Raw genomic sequence first — 17,853 nt, forward strand, 5'->3', positions numbered from 1 at the left:
CACACATATACATACACACAGACACACAGACACCTACATAGACAGACGGACACATAGGCGGACACACACACACACAGACACACCTACATAGACAGACAGACACATAGGCGCGCACACACACACAGACACACACACACAAATACATACATATACATACATACATCGACACACACACCCACATCCTGATATCCAATCTGCAGACAGGTTGAGCCCCTTTTCCCTGGCAACAGCTGGGGTCCCCCCCCCCACCACCACCACCCCACCCACACTTCCTCCGCTGGGCGCCCGAGTCTCAGCAGTCCAGACCAGGCCAGGCCACGCCAGGCCGTGGCTCTTTACGAGGAAATCACTCCCCTGTACTCCCCGTTCCCGGCGCCTAATCCCAGCTACGCTTCCGGCGGGGAGGAGGGGGGTCCAGGAAAGAGAACACCCTTTAATGGGAACACAGGAGGACGGGTAACCGCAAGCTGAACAGGGGTTAAAGGCAGAGGGAGAGTTCGGCCAATCTGGCAACCCCGCTCCGCCCACCCCCTCCCCTTACTCCGATGAGACGGAGACTGGGTTACTCAAAGGTAGGAAATGAAGACGGACACACAATGTACTGGAGAAACTGGACGAAGGGGTGGGTGTGTTCGGCCGGGATTCGGAAGGTTGCTGGTTCACGCCCCGGTGTAGTTGCGTGAGATCCATGCGGCTGTTAGGCCCTCGATCATTAAGTCCCTTAAAGGTACAATAGGTAAGCTTTTTTGTGTTAAAACATTGTTACATGACCATCGTAAATCCCTTCCTATCATTGAAAAAGGCTCACTGACATGTTGACTCACCCTCTGCCTGTGTTTATAGTCCTTAAATTCTGGTTTAAAAATATGCAGTTGACGGGCTGGCAATCTGTACTGAAACATTGTATAACTGTACTATAATTCAAGCTCATTAGTGGAAAATGGGTTCTAATCGCCACAGCCAATGGCGTTTCAACATTAGCGTGTTCACAGAGAAGGGGGAGGGATAAACAGTGTTGTGGTTTGAGGGTGTTTGTTGCTGCAATTCCTCTCCTGACCTTCATGAGTCTGAAAGTACCTTTTGTACCTTTGACCCAACATTGCACCAGGGGGGACTGTCCCCAAAAGACAGGAAGACTCAGACAGACACGTAAGGGAACTACAGGTGAAACGGCATGTTTAATTTCACATTTTTTTGCTGCTGAAACACAAACAAGGAAGGACAAATCAGAAAAAGTGGTTGCATCGGGTGAAACGGAGCGTCTGTTTATTCACATTTTGTGCACGTTTTGAAATGGCGAGGTCTTTGGATCCGCGGGGGCGCGGGGGGCCCGCAGGGGCGCCGGGGGGGGGCCGGGGGGGTCCCGGACGTGAGGCGCAGCGGCGCGGACGACAGAGCGAGCGGAAACGTCCCAGTCCGTGAGTCGCCGCCCGTCGTCACGGCGACATCCAATCAGCGAGCAGAACCACGGCAAGCCCCTCCCGTTTACAGTAACCGTGTCTCTACGAGGCGCCGGCCCATTTCAGACCGCACCCCCGTTGCTCACCGCCAACAGAGGCAGCCTCTGCGTTTCAGCCAAACTGAGGCCACAGGACTGTCCACGAGGCCTGCTTTCAGTTACCCTCATTCCGCTACAACAGGACACTTCCACAGCCAGACTCAGGTCTAATGCTGATAGGGGACGACAGGGCAACTCATTCTGTACAAAACTACAGATTTACAGGAAGCAGCGGAAGGTCGGGTGCATGTGCGCAATCAGTGACTTATTTACATTGAAATCGTTACGTTACGAGCTCCCTGAAAACGTTACGTGCCGTAGGGCGCTGAGGATGGGGAGGGGGGCAGTTCAGAACAGCCCCTCAGGGGGCAGGAGAGGCACGGGGGGGGGGGAACTGTGCCACCGTCAGATGGGGTGGAGGGGCAATAAAGCTGGAGGCCACGTCCGAAAAAAAAAAGTACTTTTTTTGTATTTGCATACGTACATCAAGTACACAGGATGATTCACTAACAGTGAAAAAACATATGGCCGACTAACATAGGTAAGGCTGGAAGGTCAGTGGTTCAAGCCTGAGTGTAGCCACGATAAGATCCACACAGCCGTTGGGCCCTTGAGCAAGGCCCTTAAAACCCTGCTTAGTCTAAAAGCGTCAGCTAAATAACACATTATTTATATGTATTATTTCTTGAGGGCATTATGTTTCGGTAGCCCGTACGTTTTTTCAGGACACGGTTTCGGACACGGTCCTAGACTGGGCGGGGTGGAGTGTTAGCTCTGTGGGGAGGAGCGGGGGAGCAACAGGGCGGAGCTGGATAATGAGGAGGCGGAGCCAGGCTGTGATAGGGCGAGGGCGGGTCCGGGGGGCGGAGCCGGCGAGCGACGGGGCGGAGCTGGACAACGAGGAGGCGGGGCCAGGCTGTTATAGGGCGGAGCCAGGCTGTGATAGGGCAGGGGCGGGTCCGGGGGCGGAGCCGGCGAGCGACGGGGCGGAGCTGGACAACGAGGAGGCGGAGCCGGGCTGCGATAGGGCGGAGCCGGGCTGTGATAGGGCGGGGCCGGGCTGTGATAGGGCGGAGCCGGGCTGTGATAGGGCGGAGCCGGGCTGCGATAGGGCGGAGCCGGGCTGTGACGGGGCGGGGCCGGGCTGTGATAGGGCGGGCGCGGGCGGCGGGTCTTGCGGCCGGCGCTTGCAGGACAGCAGCAGCAGCAGCAGCATGGGCAGGTGCCACAGGCTGCAGAAGAACAGGCTGCGGGCGCTGGCCCGGTCCGCCCGGCTGTAGAAGCGCAGCGCCAGGCCGCTGATGTACAGGTTGATGGGCAGCGCCACCAGCGGGAAGCTCCAGGACGCCACGCCCAGGGCGGGGGCCAGGCCCGACAGGCCCAGCAGGCCCAGGCTGTGACGCAGCGCCACCTTGCGGCAGAGCGAGGGGTGCGTGACCGACATCATGCGGTACCCGCCCCGCGAGTAGTCCTCCCGCAGGTTCCAGCTCAGCGCGTTGAAGTGCGGGAACTGCCAGCAGTACAGGAGCCCGCCCAGCAACAGGGCTCCTAGAGAGAGAGGGAGGGAGGGGGGGGAGGGAGGGAGGGAGAGAGGGGGAGAGATCCCTCAGCATCACAACCGGGTCGGTAACACCAGCGCCCCTTATTATTATTAAATTAAAATGAAATTAAACAAAACATATTGAGCTCTGCAGCGCACAGAGTATACGGGACCCAAAACAAAACACGTCTTTTCACACACTCACTATGGCTTTATAGTGTGCATCTGCGTGTGTGTGTGTGTGTGTGGTGTGTGTTCCAGTGACTGACAGATGTAACATTTTTTGGTATGATGTACAGTTCACCCCTCCACTCTTAACCCCCAGCACCCAGCAGATGTGTGTGTGTGTGTGTGTGTGTGTGTGTGTGTGTGTGTGTGTGTGTGTGTGTGTGTGTGTGTGTGTGCGTGTGAGAGAGCACCCAGCAGATGTGTGTATGTGTGTGTGTGTGCGTGTGTGTGTGTGTGTGTGTGTGTGTGTGTGTGTGTGTGTGTGTGTGTGTGTGTGTGTGTGTGTGAGAGAGAGCACCCAGCAGATGTGTGTACGTGCTGCAGATGGCAGACGTGACAGAGATAAAAGTCCCTCCCGCCATTGGCCAGTTCTCACGCATAGATTCACACGCAGAGCCAGCGGGCGACGCCCCCCGGGCACGAGAGGGCAGAGCCACACTGCACCTGCCAGAGCACAGGGGGGAAAACACACTGCCCCGGACTCAACATCATCTGCACACGGACAACACGCGTGTGCACCGCGGTCCAGAAGCACGGAGAGATCCTAACCCAGAGCTGCCCAACCCTGTTCCTGCAGATCTACCGTCTAGAGCTGCCCAACCCTGTTCCTGCAGATCTACCGTCTAGAGCTGCCCAACCCTGTTCCTGGAGATCTACCGTCTAGAGCTGCCCAACCCTGTTCCTGGAGATCTACTGTCCAGAGCTGCCCAACCCTGTTCCTACAGATCTACCATCTAGAGCTGCCCAACCCTGTTCCTACAGATCTACTGTCGAGAGCTGCCCAACCCTGTTCCTGCAGATCTACTGTCCAGAGCTGCCCAACCCTGTTCCTGCAGATCTACTGTCGAGAGCTGCCCAACCCTGTTCCTGCAGATCTACCGTCTAGAGCTGCCCAACCCTGTTCCTGGAGATCTACCGTCTAGAGCTGCCCAACCCTGTTCCTGGAGATCTACTGTCCAGAGCTGCCCAACCCTGTTCCTACAGATCTACCATCTAGAGCTGCCCAACCCTGTTCCTACAGATCTACTGTCGAGAGCTGCCCAACCCTGTTCCTGCAGATCTACTGTCCAGAGCTGCCCAACCCTGTTCCTGCAGATCTACTGTCCAGAGCTGCCCAACCCTGTTCCTGCAGATCTACCGTCTAGAGCTGCCCAACCCTGTTCCTGCAGATCTACCGTCTAGAGCTGCCCAACCCTGTTCCTGGAGATCTACCATCTAGAGCTGCCCAACCCTGTTCCTGGAGATCTACCATCTAGAGCTGCCCAACCCTGTTCCTGGAGATCTACCATCTAGAGCTGCCCAACCCTGTTCCTGGAGATCTACCATCTAGAGCTGCCCAACCCTGTTCCTGGAGATCTACCATCTAGAGCTGCCCAACCCTGTTCCTGGAGATCTACCATCTAGAGCTGCCCAACCCTGTTCCTGCAGATCTACTGTCGAGAGCTGCCCAACCCTGTTCCTGCAGATCTACTGTCGAGAGCTGCCCAACCCTGTTCCTGGAGATCTACCGTCCTGTAGGTTTTCAGTTCAACCATACTTTTGCACACCTCATTCTGCTAATTAGCAGCTGAATGGGATCTGAAGCTATTGAATGAGGTGTGCTTTGTTAGGGTTGGAGTGAAAACCTACAGGACAGTAGATCTCCAGGAACAGGGTTGGGCAGTCCTGCTCTGACCCATAAACAGCCATGACTCTGGAGCTCTACTTAAAGAGATGTACATACATTCAGCTTTTCATTTAGTCCCTTTACACCCGTTTAAAAAAAAAAGAAAACCAAGCTAAGTGAACTTAAAAGTGGCCACATGCTTACACACCCAGGGCCGTATTAGCGGAAAGATCTGACACCTTTATTGCAGTGCAGACGAGGGGACCAGGCTCACATCATCTCCGTTTGGATTTCCCCGCGAACGCGATCGTTAAACGCCGGCAGGCCCAGAGTAAACACGCACAAGCACACACTGGGGACCTCCAGTAACAAGCGAAAACACAGATCAGTTGCCATAACAGCGCACTTAGCATCCCTGCCAAAGCACTCTGGGATATCGTGCCCCCTGGTCCTGTTTCCTAAACCACTCCGCATCCCCAGAACAAGCCCGCAGGACTAACGAGTGTGGGACTCTGGGCTGGGTGTATACACGGGGGTCAGGGGTCAATGTAAACTCTGGTCAGAGGAGGGTCATCTGGGAGGCCAGTGACATCACAATGACAGCTTTATTCTCACAGGGCTTCCTGGGAATAGGAGAGACCATCTTCAGGGGAAAAACTACTTAAATGGAGCAACGGCCCACCCACACCAAGAATGATAACTATAACATGACCATGACCATAACCATCTTGTTTAAAAAATCCTTAAATCCTTCTAACTGAAGTGGATAGCGGAGTCCACACACCATAACTATAACAACAACGACAGAGACAGAACGATATCCTTAAGATCAGTGAGCCTTTTTTTTTCGTTTTTTTTTTCAGGTGCAGCCAATCGAAATCCAACCGAATTTACAGGGCGTCACGTAAAAAATGTCAGATGACATAGCTGAGAGACTGTTTACAGAACGTTATCGTTCAGCAGCGTGGACGCTCACGTTGTTGTCATGATAGTTATGGTTGTTGGTGTGGATGGGGCTCAAGAGGAGAACAGGACACTGTAGCCACTCTGACGTTCCCGCCTTGGGGCGTGTCCGTACCCTTCCACAGAGGATTCACAGTTCTACCCTCTCTGTGCGTTTGCAGAAGCTCTTATCTAGAGCGACGTACAACAAAGTACCTAGGTTCACGTGTTTGGCTGAGGTGAGTGCGGGCCTGTAGTGTAGTGGTTAAGGAACATGACTGGGACCCACAAGGTCGGTGGTTCGATTCCCGGTGTAGCCGCAATAAGATCCGCACAGCCGTTGGGCCCTTGACCCTGCATTGCTCCAGGGGAGGATTGTCTCCTGCTCAACTGGACGTCACTCTGCCGTCTGCCAAATGCCATTAATGTAATGTAATGTAATGTAATGTAATGGTTCACTAGGGCTGACTGAGGATTCACAGTTCTACCCTCTCTGTGTGTTGGAGGTTCACTAGGGCGTGTGTTTGGTGCATGTTTTAGCAACAGTTTGCTGCCTTTACATTTTGCAGTCTGTGTGAGGTGTGCAGTGTCTAGGTATTAATGTACTATGTGCAGGTGTGTGTGTGTTCATGTGGTGTGTATGGTGTGTGTGTGTGTGTGTGTGTGTGTGTGTGTGTGTGTGTGCATATGGTGTGTACAGGTGTGTGTGTGTGTGTGTGTGTGCGTGCGTGGTGTGTACAGGTGTGTGTATATGTGTATACAGGTGTGTGTATGTGTGTATACAGGTGTGTGTGCGTGTGTATACAGGTGTGTGTGTGTGTATATATGGTGTGTGTGTGAGTGTGTGTATGAGTGTGTGTGTACATGGTGTGTACAGGTGTGTGTGTGTATGGTGTGTACAGGTGTGTGTGTGTGTGTGTGTGTGTGTGTGTATGGTGTGTGTGTGTATGGTGTGTACAGGTGTGTGTGTGTGTGTGTGTGTGTGTGTATGGTGTGTACAGGTGTGTGTGTGAGTGTGTGTGTATATGGTGAGTGTGTGTGAGTGTGTGTGTATATGGTGAGTGTGTGTGTGTGTGTGTGTGTGTGTGTGTGGTGTGTGTACATGGTGTGTACAGGTGTGTACAGGTGTGTGTGTGTACATGGTGTGTACAGGTGTGTGTGTGTGTGTGTGTGTATGGTGTGTACAGGTGTGTGTGTATGAGTGTGTGTGCGTACAGGTGTGTACAGGTGTGTGTGTGTGTGTGTGTGTGTGTGTGTGTACAGGTGTGTGAGTGTGTATGAGTGTGTGTGTACAGGTGTGTGTGTGTATGGTGTGTATGGTGTGTGTGTGTGTACAGGTGTGTACAGGTGTGTGTGAGTGTGTGTGTGTATGGTGTGTACAGGTATGTGTGTGTGTACAGGTGTGTACATGGTGTGTACAGGTGTGTGTGTGAGAGTGTGTTTGAGTGTGTGTGTGTGTGTGTACAGGTGTGTGTGTGTGAGTGTGTATGAGTGTGTGTGTGTGTGTGTGTGTGTGTGTGTATGGTGTGTACAGGTGTGTGTGTGTGTACAGGTGTGTGTGTGTGTGGTGTGTACAGGTGTGTGTGTGTGTACAGGTGTGTGTGTGTGTATGGTGTGTACAGGTGTGTGTGTGAGAGTGTGTGTGTGTGTGTGTGTACATGGTGTGTACAGGTGTGTGTACAGGTGTGTACAGGTGTGTACAGGTGTGTACAGGTGTGTACAGGTGTGTGTGTGTGGTGTGTACAGGTGAGTGTGTGTGTACATGGTGTGTACAGGTGTGTGTGTGTGTGTGTGTGTGTGTGTGTGTGTGTGTGTATACAGGTGTGTACAGGTGTGTGTGTGAGAGTGTGTATGAGTGTGTGTGTGTACAGGTGCGTGTGTGAGAGTGTGTATGAGTGTGTGTGTGTACAGGTGTGTACAGGTGTGTGTGTGTGTACGGTGTGTACAGGTGCGTGTGTACCTGGGTCCAGGCTCCCGGTGGCTGCGGTCCAGCCCATGACGGGGGGGATGGCTCCCACCACGGCCCCCACCCAGGTGTTGGCGATGCTGAGCCTCTTGAGCGGGGTGTAGCAGCAGGTGTACAGCGCCACGTTCAGGGCCCCCAGGAACCCCGTCAGGGGGTTTACTGCCAGCGCAAGCATGGACACGCCCGAGACACCACACCCTGCCGCAAACAGCACCGCGTGGAGGGGGCTGGAGAGAGAGAGAGGGAGGGAGAGAGGGAGAGAGAGAAACTATTTTCACATAGATGTTCATGTGTTCAATCTCGTGTGTTATTTTCTGTGCTTTGGCAGCATAAGCTGTATCTTGCCATATACGGAGGGGAAGAGAGAGGGTGTGAGGAAGAGAGAAGGAGGCAGAAAGAAGAGAGAGAGGGAGGGAAAAAAAAGGAGGGATAAGGAAACCGGTGATAAGGAAAAAGGAAGACGAAGAGTAGGAGAGGGAGAGGTAAAGAAGAGGGACGGAGAGAGTGAGGGAGAGCGGCAGAGTGAAAGAGGGAGGCAGTCACAGAGAGAAAAGGAGAGGAGAGGGTAGAGAAGACGGCATATTTGCACATTTGACACAGAACAGCCCGTGTTGGGGTTGCGACATAAGGGAGCGGGGTGAAAGTGCTGACTCAGAGATAAAGCTGCGCACCCTGAGTCACAGGCAGGGTGAGAGAGCAACACAACCACAACCAGAACACACACTCACACACTCACACACACACACACACACACACACACACACACTCACTCACACACTCACACACTCACTCACACACACACTCACACACACACTCACACACACACACACACACACACACACACACCGCCTACACGGTCACACACACACACACACACACACACACACACTCACACACTCACACACTCACACACTCACACACTCACACACACTCACACACACTCACACACACTCACACACACTCACACACACTCACACACACTCACACACACTCACACTCACACACACACACCGCCTATACGGTCACACACACACACCGCCTATACGGTCACACACACACACCGCCTATACGGTCTCTCACTCTCTCACGCACACCAGACAGGTCACAACAGAGTGCCATTCAGAGACCACCACCAGAGAGAGTCTGTGCGCGTGTGTGTGTGTGTGTGTGCATGCGTGCGAGAGAGAGAGAGAGAGAGAGAGAGAGAGACAGAGAGTGAGTGAGTGAGTGTGTGAGTGTGTGAGTGCGTGAGTGAGTGAGTGAGTGAGTGATTGAGTGTGTGAGTGTGAGTGTGTGAGAGTGTGAGTGTGTGAGTGTGTGCGTGAGTGAGTGAGTGAGTGTGTGAGTGTGAGTGAGTGTGTGTGAGAGTGAGTGAGTGTGTGTGAGAGTGAGTGTGTGAGTGAGTGAGTGTGTGAGTGAGTGAGTGCATGTGAGAGAGAGAGAGAGAGAGAGAGAGAGAGAGAGAGAGAGAGTGTGTGTGAGTGAGTGAGTGAGTGAGTGAGTGTGTGTGAGAGTGTGTGTGAGTGAGTGAGTGAGTGTGTGAGTGAGTGAGTGAGTGTGTGAGTGAGTGAGTGCATGTGAGAGAGAGAGAGAGAGAGAGAGAGAGAGAGAGAGAGAGAGAGAGAGAGAGAGAGAGTGTGTGCGTGTGCATGGGTGTGTGTATATGTGTGTGCGGGTGGGAGTGCGTGTGCGTGTGCACATATGCAATGTGCGTGAGTGATTTTAATAATTAACACAGTAGTGTCTGTTTGAGATGTACGACTTGATAAAGGACAGATGGAGATGAATCCAAATGCACGCAATGACAAAACTCACTTATGCCTGTATACACAGCACACTCACACACTCACACACACTCACTCACACACTCACTCACACACTCACACACACTCACACACTCACACACTCACACACTCACACACTCACACACACACTCACTCACACACTCACTCACACACTCACTCACACACTCACTCACACACTCACTCACACACTCACACACTCACACACACACACACACACACACACACACACTCACACACTCACACACTCACACACTCACACACTCACACACTCACACACTCACACACACACACACACACACACTCACACACACTGCAGAGGAAGCCCCTGTAAACAGAGGCTTATAAAAGTGTTTTATCTGATAAGTGTGTGAGGATGACAGAGGGATAAGAGGCTAACTGTGCGCGGTGGCTCAGGCTAACCAGCCCAGTCCTCCCCTCTCTGCTCGAGTCCAGTTAAAATGCGATAACTCAGAGAATATGAGAGAGAGAGAGGGAGAGAGAGAAAGAGAGAGAGAGAGAGAGAGAGAGAGAGGAGGGAGGGAGAGAGAGAGAGAGAGAGAGAGAGAGAGAGAGAGGGAGAGAGGAGGGAGGGAGAGGGGGATAACTCAGAGGAGATTAAAATCTTGAGTAAACCCAGGCCAGACTGTAAATTGCGCAGAAGTATTAGCCTCGCTGCTGAAGCTACAGTTACTCCCAGACCGACGGCCTTCACGCAGTATTTGCTTTGGATTCAAATACTCTGCCCAGCTCTACAGATCTTGCCTGGTGCAATTGAGCCTGCACTGAGGGACGGGTGGGTGGAGTTTCATTTTGCTCCAGTACCACAGGCAAGCTCAGTCAAACGCAGAGGAGTATTTGAATCCAAAACGAGTACCGTTTGAACCCAGATGTGCGTTCAACACGTTAGCCAATGTTCGTTAACATATTCCTTTTTTTTCTTTTAGCCACAAATGTTGGCTAACGGTGACCAACAGTGTGAAAAATGGCGGCTGATGTGGAAAATGGCCACTCTGAGCACGTGTGGCGCGTATGTGCCTCACTGACACTCAGAGGTCAGAGGTCACAGGTCACAGGTCACAGAAGAAGCCCCATCTCTGTCAGGTGAGCTGAACTGGTGCCAGGGTGACACTTTTGTGCAGGGGGGGGAAATTATAATCTAATATCTATTGTCCTACATGTATGCTACATGCACTCACTGAATGTAGAAGTGTTTGTTTATACTTCATATCTTGCATTGGAGTTGCACTGCATGTCCTCATTAAGCTTTGTGCTTATGTCATACCACTAGAGCAATCTTTGAGTTTGAATCAGAGTCGAGTCACTGCTGTCGTCACCCCTGAGAAAGAAACACTGAAACTTAACGTGCTTCGCAAACGGCACAAACGGAAAATATGACAAGGCAAGCGCTGGATTAAGAGGTCTGCTAAGACATAAAACACACAGGCTCCTTCGACGTTAACAGATTGCTTTGAGGTGTGATCGAGAGACTGGGGGGGCAGGGAGGGAGAAAGAGGGGGGGGAGAGAAGGAGAATAAGAGGGAGGGAGAGAGGGAGAGGCAGAAAGAGAGCGAGAGAGAGAGAGAGAGAGGGAAGAGGAGGAAAGAGACAGCACTAGCGCCAGTGCTAACAAAGGGCCGGAGATTACAACCGCTATTTATTTGCTAAACACACCCTTACCCAGCACGGCGTGCATAGCTGACATTTTACACATAATCCACCGCATATTTAGGCTCTCTGCCCCACCCCACCCCGGACCTGAACCTGCAACCCCCCCCTGATTACAGGACCTGTTCCGTAAACACCGTTCTGCACTGTGCCACGCTGGAACATGGCTGCCTTCTCCGCTACGTTATGCTATATAGGACCATGGCTTTGCCGCAATGCTATTTTATGCTACACTGGACAATGGCTTTATTTAGCACTATGCTATACTACGCTACATTGGACCATGGCTTCCTTTAGCACTATGCTATGCTACGCTACATTAGACTATGGCTTCCTTTAGCACTATGCTATGCTACGCTACATGGACTATGGCTTCCTTTAGCACTATGCTATGCTACGCTACATTGGACTATGGCTTCCTTTAGCACTATGCTATGCTACGATACACTGGACTATGGCTTCCTTTAGCACTATGCTATACTACGCTACATTGGACCACAGCTTACTTTAGCACTATGCTATGCTACGCTCCATTGGACCATGGCCTCCTTTAGCACTATGCTGTGCTATGCTACACTATGCTAACAGTATGCTACAAAGGTCAACACCCACTCTTTACCCAGGGTGGCTCATGAACCCACACACCTGCACCTTGACTCGCCCCCCCAAAAACAAAAAATAACTAATTCTGTGTGAAGAATAGTCTGTAGGCTAAAACATCTGGTCCGGCCCCCACCCACACCAACCGCATGACAAGGTGGAGATGGAGCCAGCAGGACAGAACGGGGAATGGGGGGGCGTGAGGGGGGCTGTGGGGTGAGGTGTCAGGCGTCCAGACCTTATTAAATAAATGAAGTGTGCAACACAAAGGAATGTCTCGGCTGTAATGCGATCTGCAGTCGAGAGATCGGTAGGGGTGAGCGGAACTTTCTGGAACTGCGTTAAACAGACACCCTGCAGGGCCCTGCACAGAATGGGCCCCCTGCTCGCCGTGGGCAGCGAGACCCCAGACCGGGACGCTGGGGCAAGGTCTGGCAGAGCGCACGGTCTCGCACAAAACCCCCCGGGGCGGTTACCAGAAACCGTCGGGACAGGGGCTCCCGCGCGGCAGACAAAGGCGACACCGAAAACCTCTTGTTCTCAAAAGCACTTAAAACGGTCCTAACGTTCCTCCGGAGAAAGAGCGATCGTCTTCCTTCCTTTCCCGGAGACGAGCGGCGGAGGGGGAGGGGGGAGGGGGAGGGGGGGTGGATGAGAAGTACGCGGCGAATGTTTGAAAGAGCCTTCAGGCCGGCAGCTGGTCGCCGTAGCGACGCAGACGGTCGCTGTCACACAACGCGTCCGCCGGCACGTCCGCTAGCCCGTTAGCGCGCGGGGGTGGCCCACCGCTGTTTGGAGAACGTTTCCCCCCGAAACGTAAAAGGCGCCAAGTGGCCGCCGTAAAGCAACACTCGGGGAGAGCTCCTGCGTCACTTCACAAATCAGGAGGCCGAGTCGTCTAGTGTCAGAGCGAGGAGTTCGCCTCAAACCCAGAGACATCTCTCAGTTCACAGCACGCAACCGGAACTTCGTTTCGTACCGGAAAGGTTCATTACATTACATTACATTACATTATTGGCCATCGGCAGACGCTCTTATCCAGAGCGATATACAGTTGATTAGACTAAGCAGGAGACAGTCCTCCCCTGGAGCAATGCAGGGTTAAGGGCCTTGCTCAAGGGCCCAACGGCTGTGCGGATCTTATTGTGGCTACACCGGGATTCGAACCACCGACCTAGCGTGTCCCAGTCATTTACCTTAACCACTACGCTACAGGCCGGTTCGAGGCAGTCGACGCAAAGTAGGCCTTTTACCACCTTTACCTGGAAGTCGCTAAACCCCCCCCAACTACCCACAACGGGGGTGTCCCGTTACTCCGTCAGATTTCAGATGAGCACTGGCGATATGGTGTAGGGTTCACTGAACCGTAGAGAGGTTATCTACCGGGAGAGGAAGCTCCCTCTCACACTGTCACACACACACACACACATAGAGACACACACACACACACACTCACACTCACACTCACACTCACACTCACACTCACACACTCACAGACACACCCTCACACACACACACACACACACACACACACACACACACACACACACACACACACACACACACACACACACACACACACACACACACACACACACACACACACACACACACAGCTCCCGTTACACCTGGGCAGGTGAGTGTGAGTGACAGGGAGGGCGGGAGATAGCGCATTATGGCAGCTCACCAAAACCATCTGTAAGCTGATCTCAGATGTTCAATTTCTCTCGCTCTCTCTGCCCCCCCCCACTCTCTCTCCCTCTCACCATATCTACCTCTCTCTCTCTCTTTCTCCCTCTCACCATATCTCTATCTCTTTCTCCTCACCATATATCTCTCTCTCCCTCCCTCTTCCTCTCACCATCTCTCTCTCTCTCTCTCTCTCTCTCTCTCTCTCTCTCTCTCTCTCTCTCTCTCTCTCTCCCTGTCCCTCTCACCATATCTCTCACCCTCTCTCTCTTTCTCCGTCACAGCCTCTCTCTCACGCTCTCTCCCTCCCTCTCTCTCACCATATCTCTCTCATTCTCACCATATCTCTCCTTCTCCCTCTCCCACCATATCTCTCTCTCTCTCTCTCACCATATCTCTCTCTCTCACCATATCACTCCCTCTCACCAGATCTCTCCTTCTCTCTCTCTCCCTCTCACCATCTCTCTCCCCCTCTCTGCAGTGGATTCCTCTCTCTCCCTCAGACATAAACCTGGTTTAAGACGCCCTCGGCAGCCAAGGGGAAGCCGTGTGAGAGTTTTAACGTGCATCGTAAACTCTGAGGGAAGACATGTTGTTTGAGCGAAGCGGAGTTCGAGTGAGAGAGGGGGAGAGAGGCGGGGTGCGTACCTGATCTGACCCCTCACCAGCGGCCTGTTCTTGGTGCGGTTCATGTTGGAGTCAAACGGCACCTCAAAGTACTGCGGAGACAAGAGAGGAGAGGAACGGCGGTTACAACCAAACACTGGGCCGAGATATATTATTTATCATAATTATCATATTAATTATTGCCATCATATGTATGCTTTGGCAGTACATTTTTCACGCCAATAAAGCAATTTGAGAGAGAGTGGCAGAGGGAGGGAGAGAGATAGAGCAAGAGAAAAAGAGAGAGAGAGAGAGAGAGAGAGAGAGAGGGAGGGAGAGGGAGAGGGAGAGAGAGAGAGAGGGAGGGAGAGGGAGAGAGAGAGCTGCAAAGCTTCAAGCACTCCACACACTCACTCACACACACACTCACACACACACACACACACACACACACACACACATTATTAGGCCGAACATGTGTAAGTAGGGCCTGTGTGTTTGCAGGGGGGTGCGGGTGTTCTCAAAGGGAACCCATCTGCACACACACAGCCAGCACACATCAAACACAGTTCCGGAGAGTTCCACATCTGCCTGCGCCAAATTAACCGTTGGCGTTAAAGACCCTTCTTAATGGCAGTGGAGTGCCAACGGGGTCAACAGACAGAGAGGGGGAGGGGCCCTGCCCTGTTCCCGCTACGCTAAACGCCGAGCGCTAAACACCCCCACCGCCTCGCTAAAACACCTGCAGGAAGAGCAGAGGAGCACTAGTGTGACCAATCCATCAGCCCCGCCACGGGGAGAGAGAGGGAGGGAGAGAGAGAGGGAGGGAGGGAGAGGGAGAGAGGGAGGGAGGGAGAGGGGGAGAGGGACGGAGGGAGAGAAAGAGAGAGAGGGAGGGAGAGAAAGAGGGACAGGGGGAGAGGGAAGGAGAGAGAAAGGGAGAGAGGGAGAGAAGGAGGGAGAGAGAGAGAGGGAGGGAGAGAGAGGGGGAGAGGGACGGAGGGAGAGAGGGAGAGAAGGAGGGAGGGAGAAAGAAAGGGAGAGGGAGAAAGAGAGAGAGAGAGAGAGAGGGAGGGAGGGAGGAAGGGAGGGAGGGAGGAGGAAGCCAGGGTGAAAATCTGCTTATTGTTTCTCCTCCTGCTTTTATGATGTGCGCTGGGGGCCGCAGGGGACTGAAGCACTAACACATGGGAGGGCCCCTCCCGCCCGCGTGCGGGGCCCCGCTCCGTAACGATGAAAACAGACCGGCCCTCGGCCCCGAGAGCGCGGGGATCCATCACTCAGGAAATATGGAGCGCATGCCGGGGCTAATAAACAGATTATCTGCCCCTCGTTCAGTCTCTGCGTCCCTGACGTCTCCGCGGCCCGCGCGTTTAAACGCGCTCCCGCGGTCCCGTGAGGAGGTCCGCCCCGGAGCCTGAGAGAGAGAGCGCTGGACTCACACACGGCCTGTGTCCCCCCCCCCGCCCCGACCCCCGTTAATTTGAGATGGGGCTGTCTGTGAGTCTGTCCGTGCGTGCGTCTCCGGTCCAGGGAGAGAGGAGCAGAATCTTCTCAGAGCTTCTCCTGACATGAATAACTGCGCTGGCCCTTGGAAGGGCTGTATTTTTTTGTTTGTTTTTTGTTTGTCACCGGTAGGGATCGTTACATCAGCATTAAGGCCCCTCCACACCAAGAGCTAGAACCACAAGCATAACGAAGTTATGATATAATGAGTTTAGAAGGTGTTCAAACGCCCGCACCACTGAAGTGTCAGGCTTGTGAGCCGATAACGGATGTGTTTTCAGGGTCCGTGTTTTTGGCAGCGGAGGTGCAGGCAGGCCTGGTGTGTGCTGCAGAGGTGTGTATGCGGGGGGGATGGGGGGGTTGTTTGGAGCAGCTGTGCTGGGGTTATGCTGGGAGAAGCTTAAAACGCTGTTTCCTGGGTCACACCCAGGCTCGTGTGGACCCTCGGTCAGGGCCATAAATTCATGAATAATAAAAAATAATAATAAAAACAGATGCAGAAAAATGCAACGGAGCAGCTGAAACGCGATGGGAATGTAGAGCTACGTGACAGGAGGGCAGGATGACAAAAAACCATGGCAACGGCAGGGACTGAGGTCTGCACATTGTGATGTCACTTCCTGCTCTCGCGTGTTACGTTGTATTGGTTCCCCACTGCACAGTAAAGCGAGCAAGACCGTCCGTTTCACGTCTCTGTCCTCCGGCCCAAACCCTGACCAAACCATGCTCCACTACAGTGAGTGTGGAGACATGTGGAGACATGTCTTTCAGTGATTTCCCCCTTTCACATGGCCCAGAGGAACCCACCCCCACTCACTGTGCACCAGGACAGAGCCTTCCCACCACCTGTCCCACGATGACTCAAATTCCCATTCAACAAACCCAGTTCCTGATAACCAGGCACACTTCCTGTTAGCACAAGACTCTTCAATGTTTTGGAGGTAATACAAACACAAACACATGTTTGAGAGGGAGAGAGAAAAGAGGGAGGGGGGGGGCATAGAGAGGAGGGTTGGCTCAGGACACAGTTTGGGGAACATTAGTGGTTCTGATTACACCCCATGGCTGCAGGGCCAATCACAGCCCAGATAGAGATGTAGGGCGGAGCCTGCCACACATCAAAGAGGAGGGAGCAGACCGCGTGCGTGCGTGTGCGTGCGTGCGCGTGCGTGTGTGTGTGTGCGCGTGTGCGCATGGGTGCGATGGTGTGATTCTTGGGGGCTGCCTGTGATGTAGTGGTTCAGTGGACTGGGACACGCATGGTCGGTGGTTCTAATCCCGGTGTAGCCACGATAAGATCCGCACAGCCGTCGGGCCCTTGAGCAAGGCCCTTAACCCTGCGTTGTCTCCGGCTTAGTCTAATCAACTGTATGTCGCTCTGGATAAGAGCGTCTGCCAAATGCCAATAATAATGTTGGGGGGTTGAGAGGTGTGCGCATTATGTTGTGTGTGTCGGTATGTTTCTGCATTGGTGTGGTGTGCTTGTGGTAGAAAGCTCTTCAGTGCAATGTGGCAAGTCAACCCTAACCTCTCCCGCACCATGACTATGGCCGGGGGACAGAGGGTGACACGCTACAGCACTGAGTGTGTGTGTGTGTGACAGAGCAGAGTCGTTGTGTGGAGCGAGACGTGTGTGTCTGTGTGTGCATGTGTGAGTGTGAGCATGAGTGTGTGTGTGTGTGTGTGTGTGTGTGAGACAGTGCAAAGTCGATGTGTGTGTGTGTGTGTGTGTGTGTGTGTGTGACAGTGCAGAGTCGGTGTGTGTGTGTGTGTGTGTGTGTGTGTGTACGTGTGTGTGAGACAGTGCAAAGTCGGTGTGTGTGTGTGTGTGTGTGTGTGTGACAGTGCAGAGTCGGTGTGTGTGTGTGTGTGTGTGTACGTGTGTGTGTGTGTGACAGTGCAGAGTCATTGTGTGAGCGAGACGCACATGTGTGTGAGAGTGTGTGTGTGTGTGTGTGTGTGTATGTGACAGCGCAGAGTGGTTGTGCGGTTGTGCGTAGCGAGGCGTTTCACAGAGTAATCAAACTCGGGGGCTCAGTGCAGCTCTGTGTAAAGGGTAACCCCACACCTGCGCCCCCCCCCGTCCCGCGCTCCGTACCCGCGTCACATGACACGCAGTGCGCAAGCTGACTGGCTTAGAACAAAAGACCCGGGCATCAGAACAATGCCCCTGAAACTCCACTCCACTGCTACCAGAGTACA

At 53.3% G+C, this 17,853-nt stretch overlaps 1 protein-coding gene across 1 annotated transcript in view; it reads right to left on the reverse strand.

Moving 5' to 3' along the window:
- Nucleotides 1-1,159: 1,159 nt before the first annotated feature.
- LOC133122036 (protoheme IX farnesyltransferase, mitochondrial) overlaps nucleotides 1,160-17,853 on the reverse strand; it is a 56,990-nt gene continuing 40,296 nt past the window's right edge. Inside the window, exons 5-7 of the mRNA XM_061231700.1 lie at nucleotides 14,188-14,258; nucleotides 7,775-8,007; nucleotides 1,160-3,046 (exon numbers count right to left, since the gene is read on the reverse strand). Coding sequence (XP_061087684.1) covers nucleotides 2,418-3,046; nucleotides 7,775-8,007; nucleotides 14,188-14,258 — 933 coding nt within the window. The 3' untranslated portion in view covers nucleotides 1,160-2,417. The remainder of the gene's footprint in view (nucleotides 3,047-7,774; nucleotides 8,008-14,187; nucleotides 14,259-17,853) is intronic.

Source organism: Conger conger, chromosome 2 (genome assembly GCF_963514075.1).
Source record: "Conger conger chromosome 2, fConCon1.1, whole genome shotgun sequence".
In the NCBI taxonomy this organism is placed as follows: domain Eukaryota; kingdom Metazoa; phylum Chordata; class Actinopteri; order Anguilliformes; family Congridae; genus Conger; species Conger conger.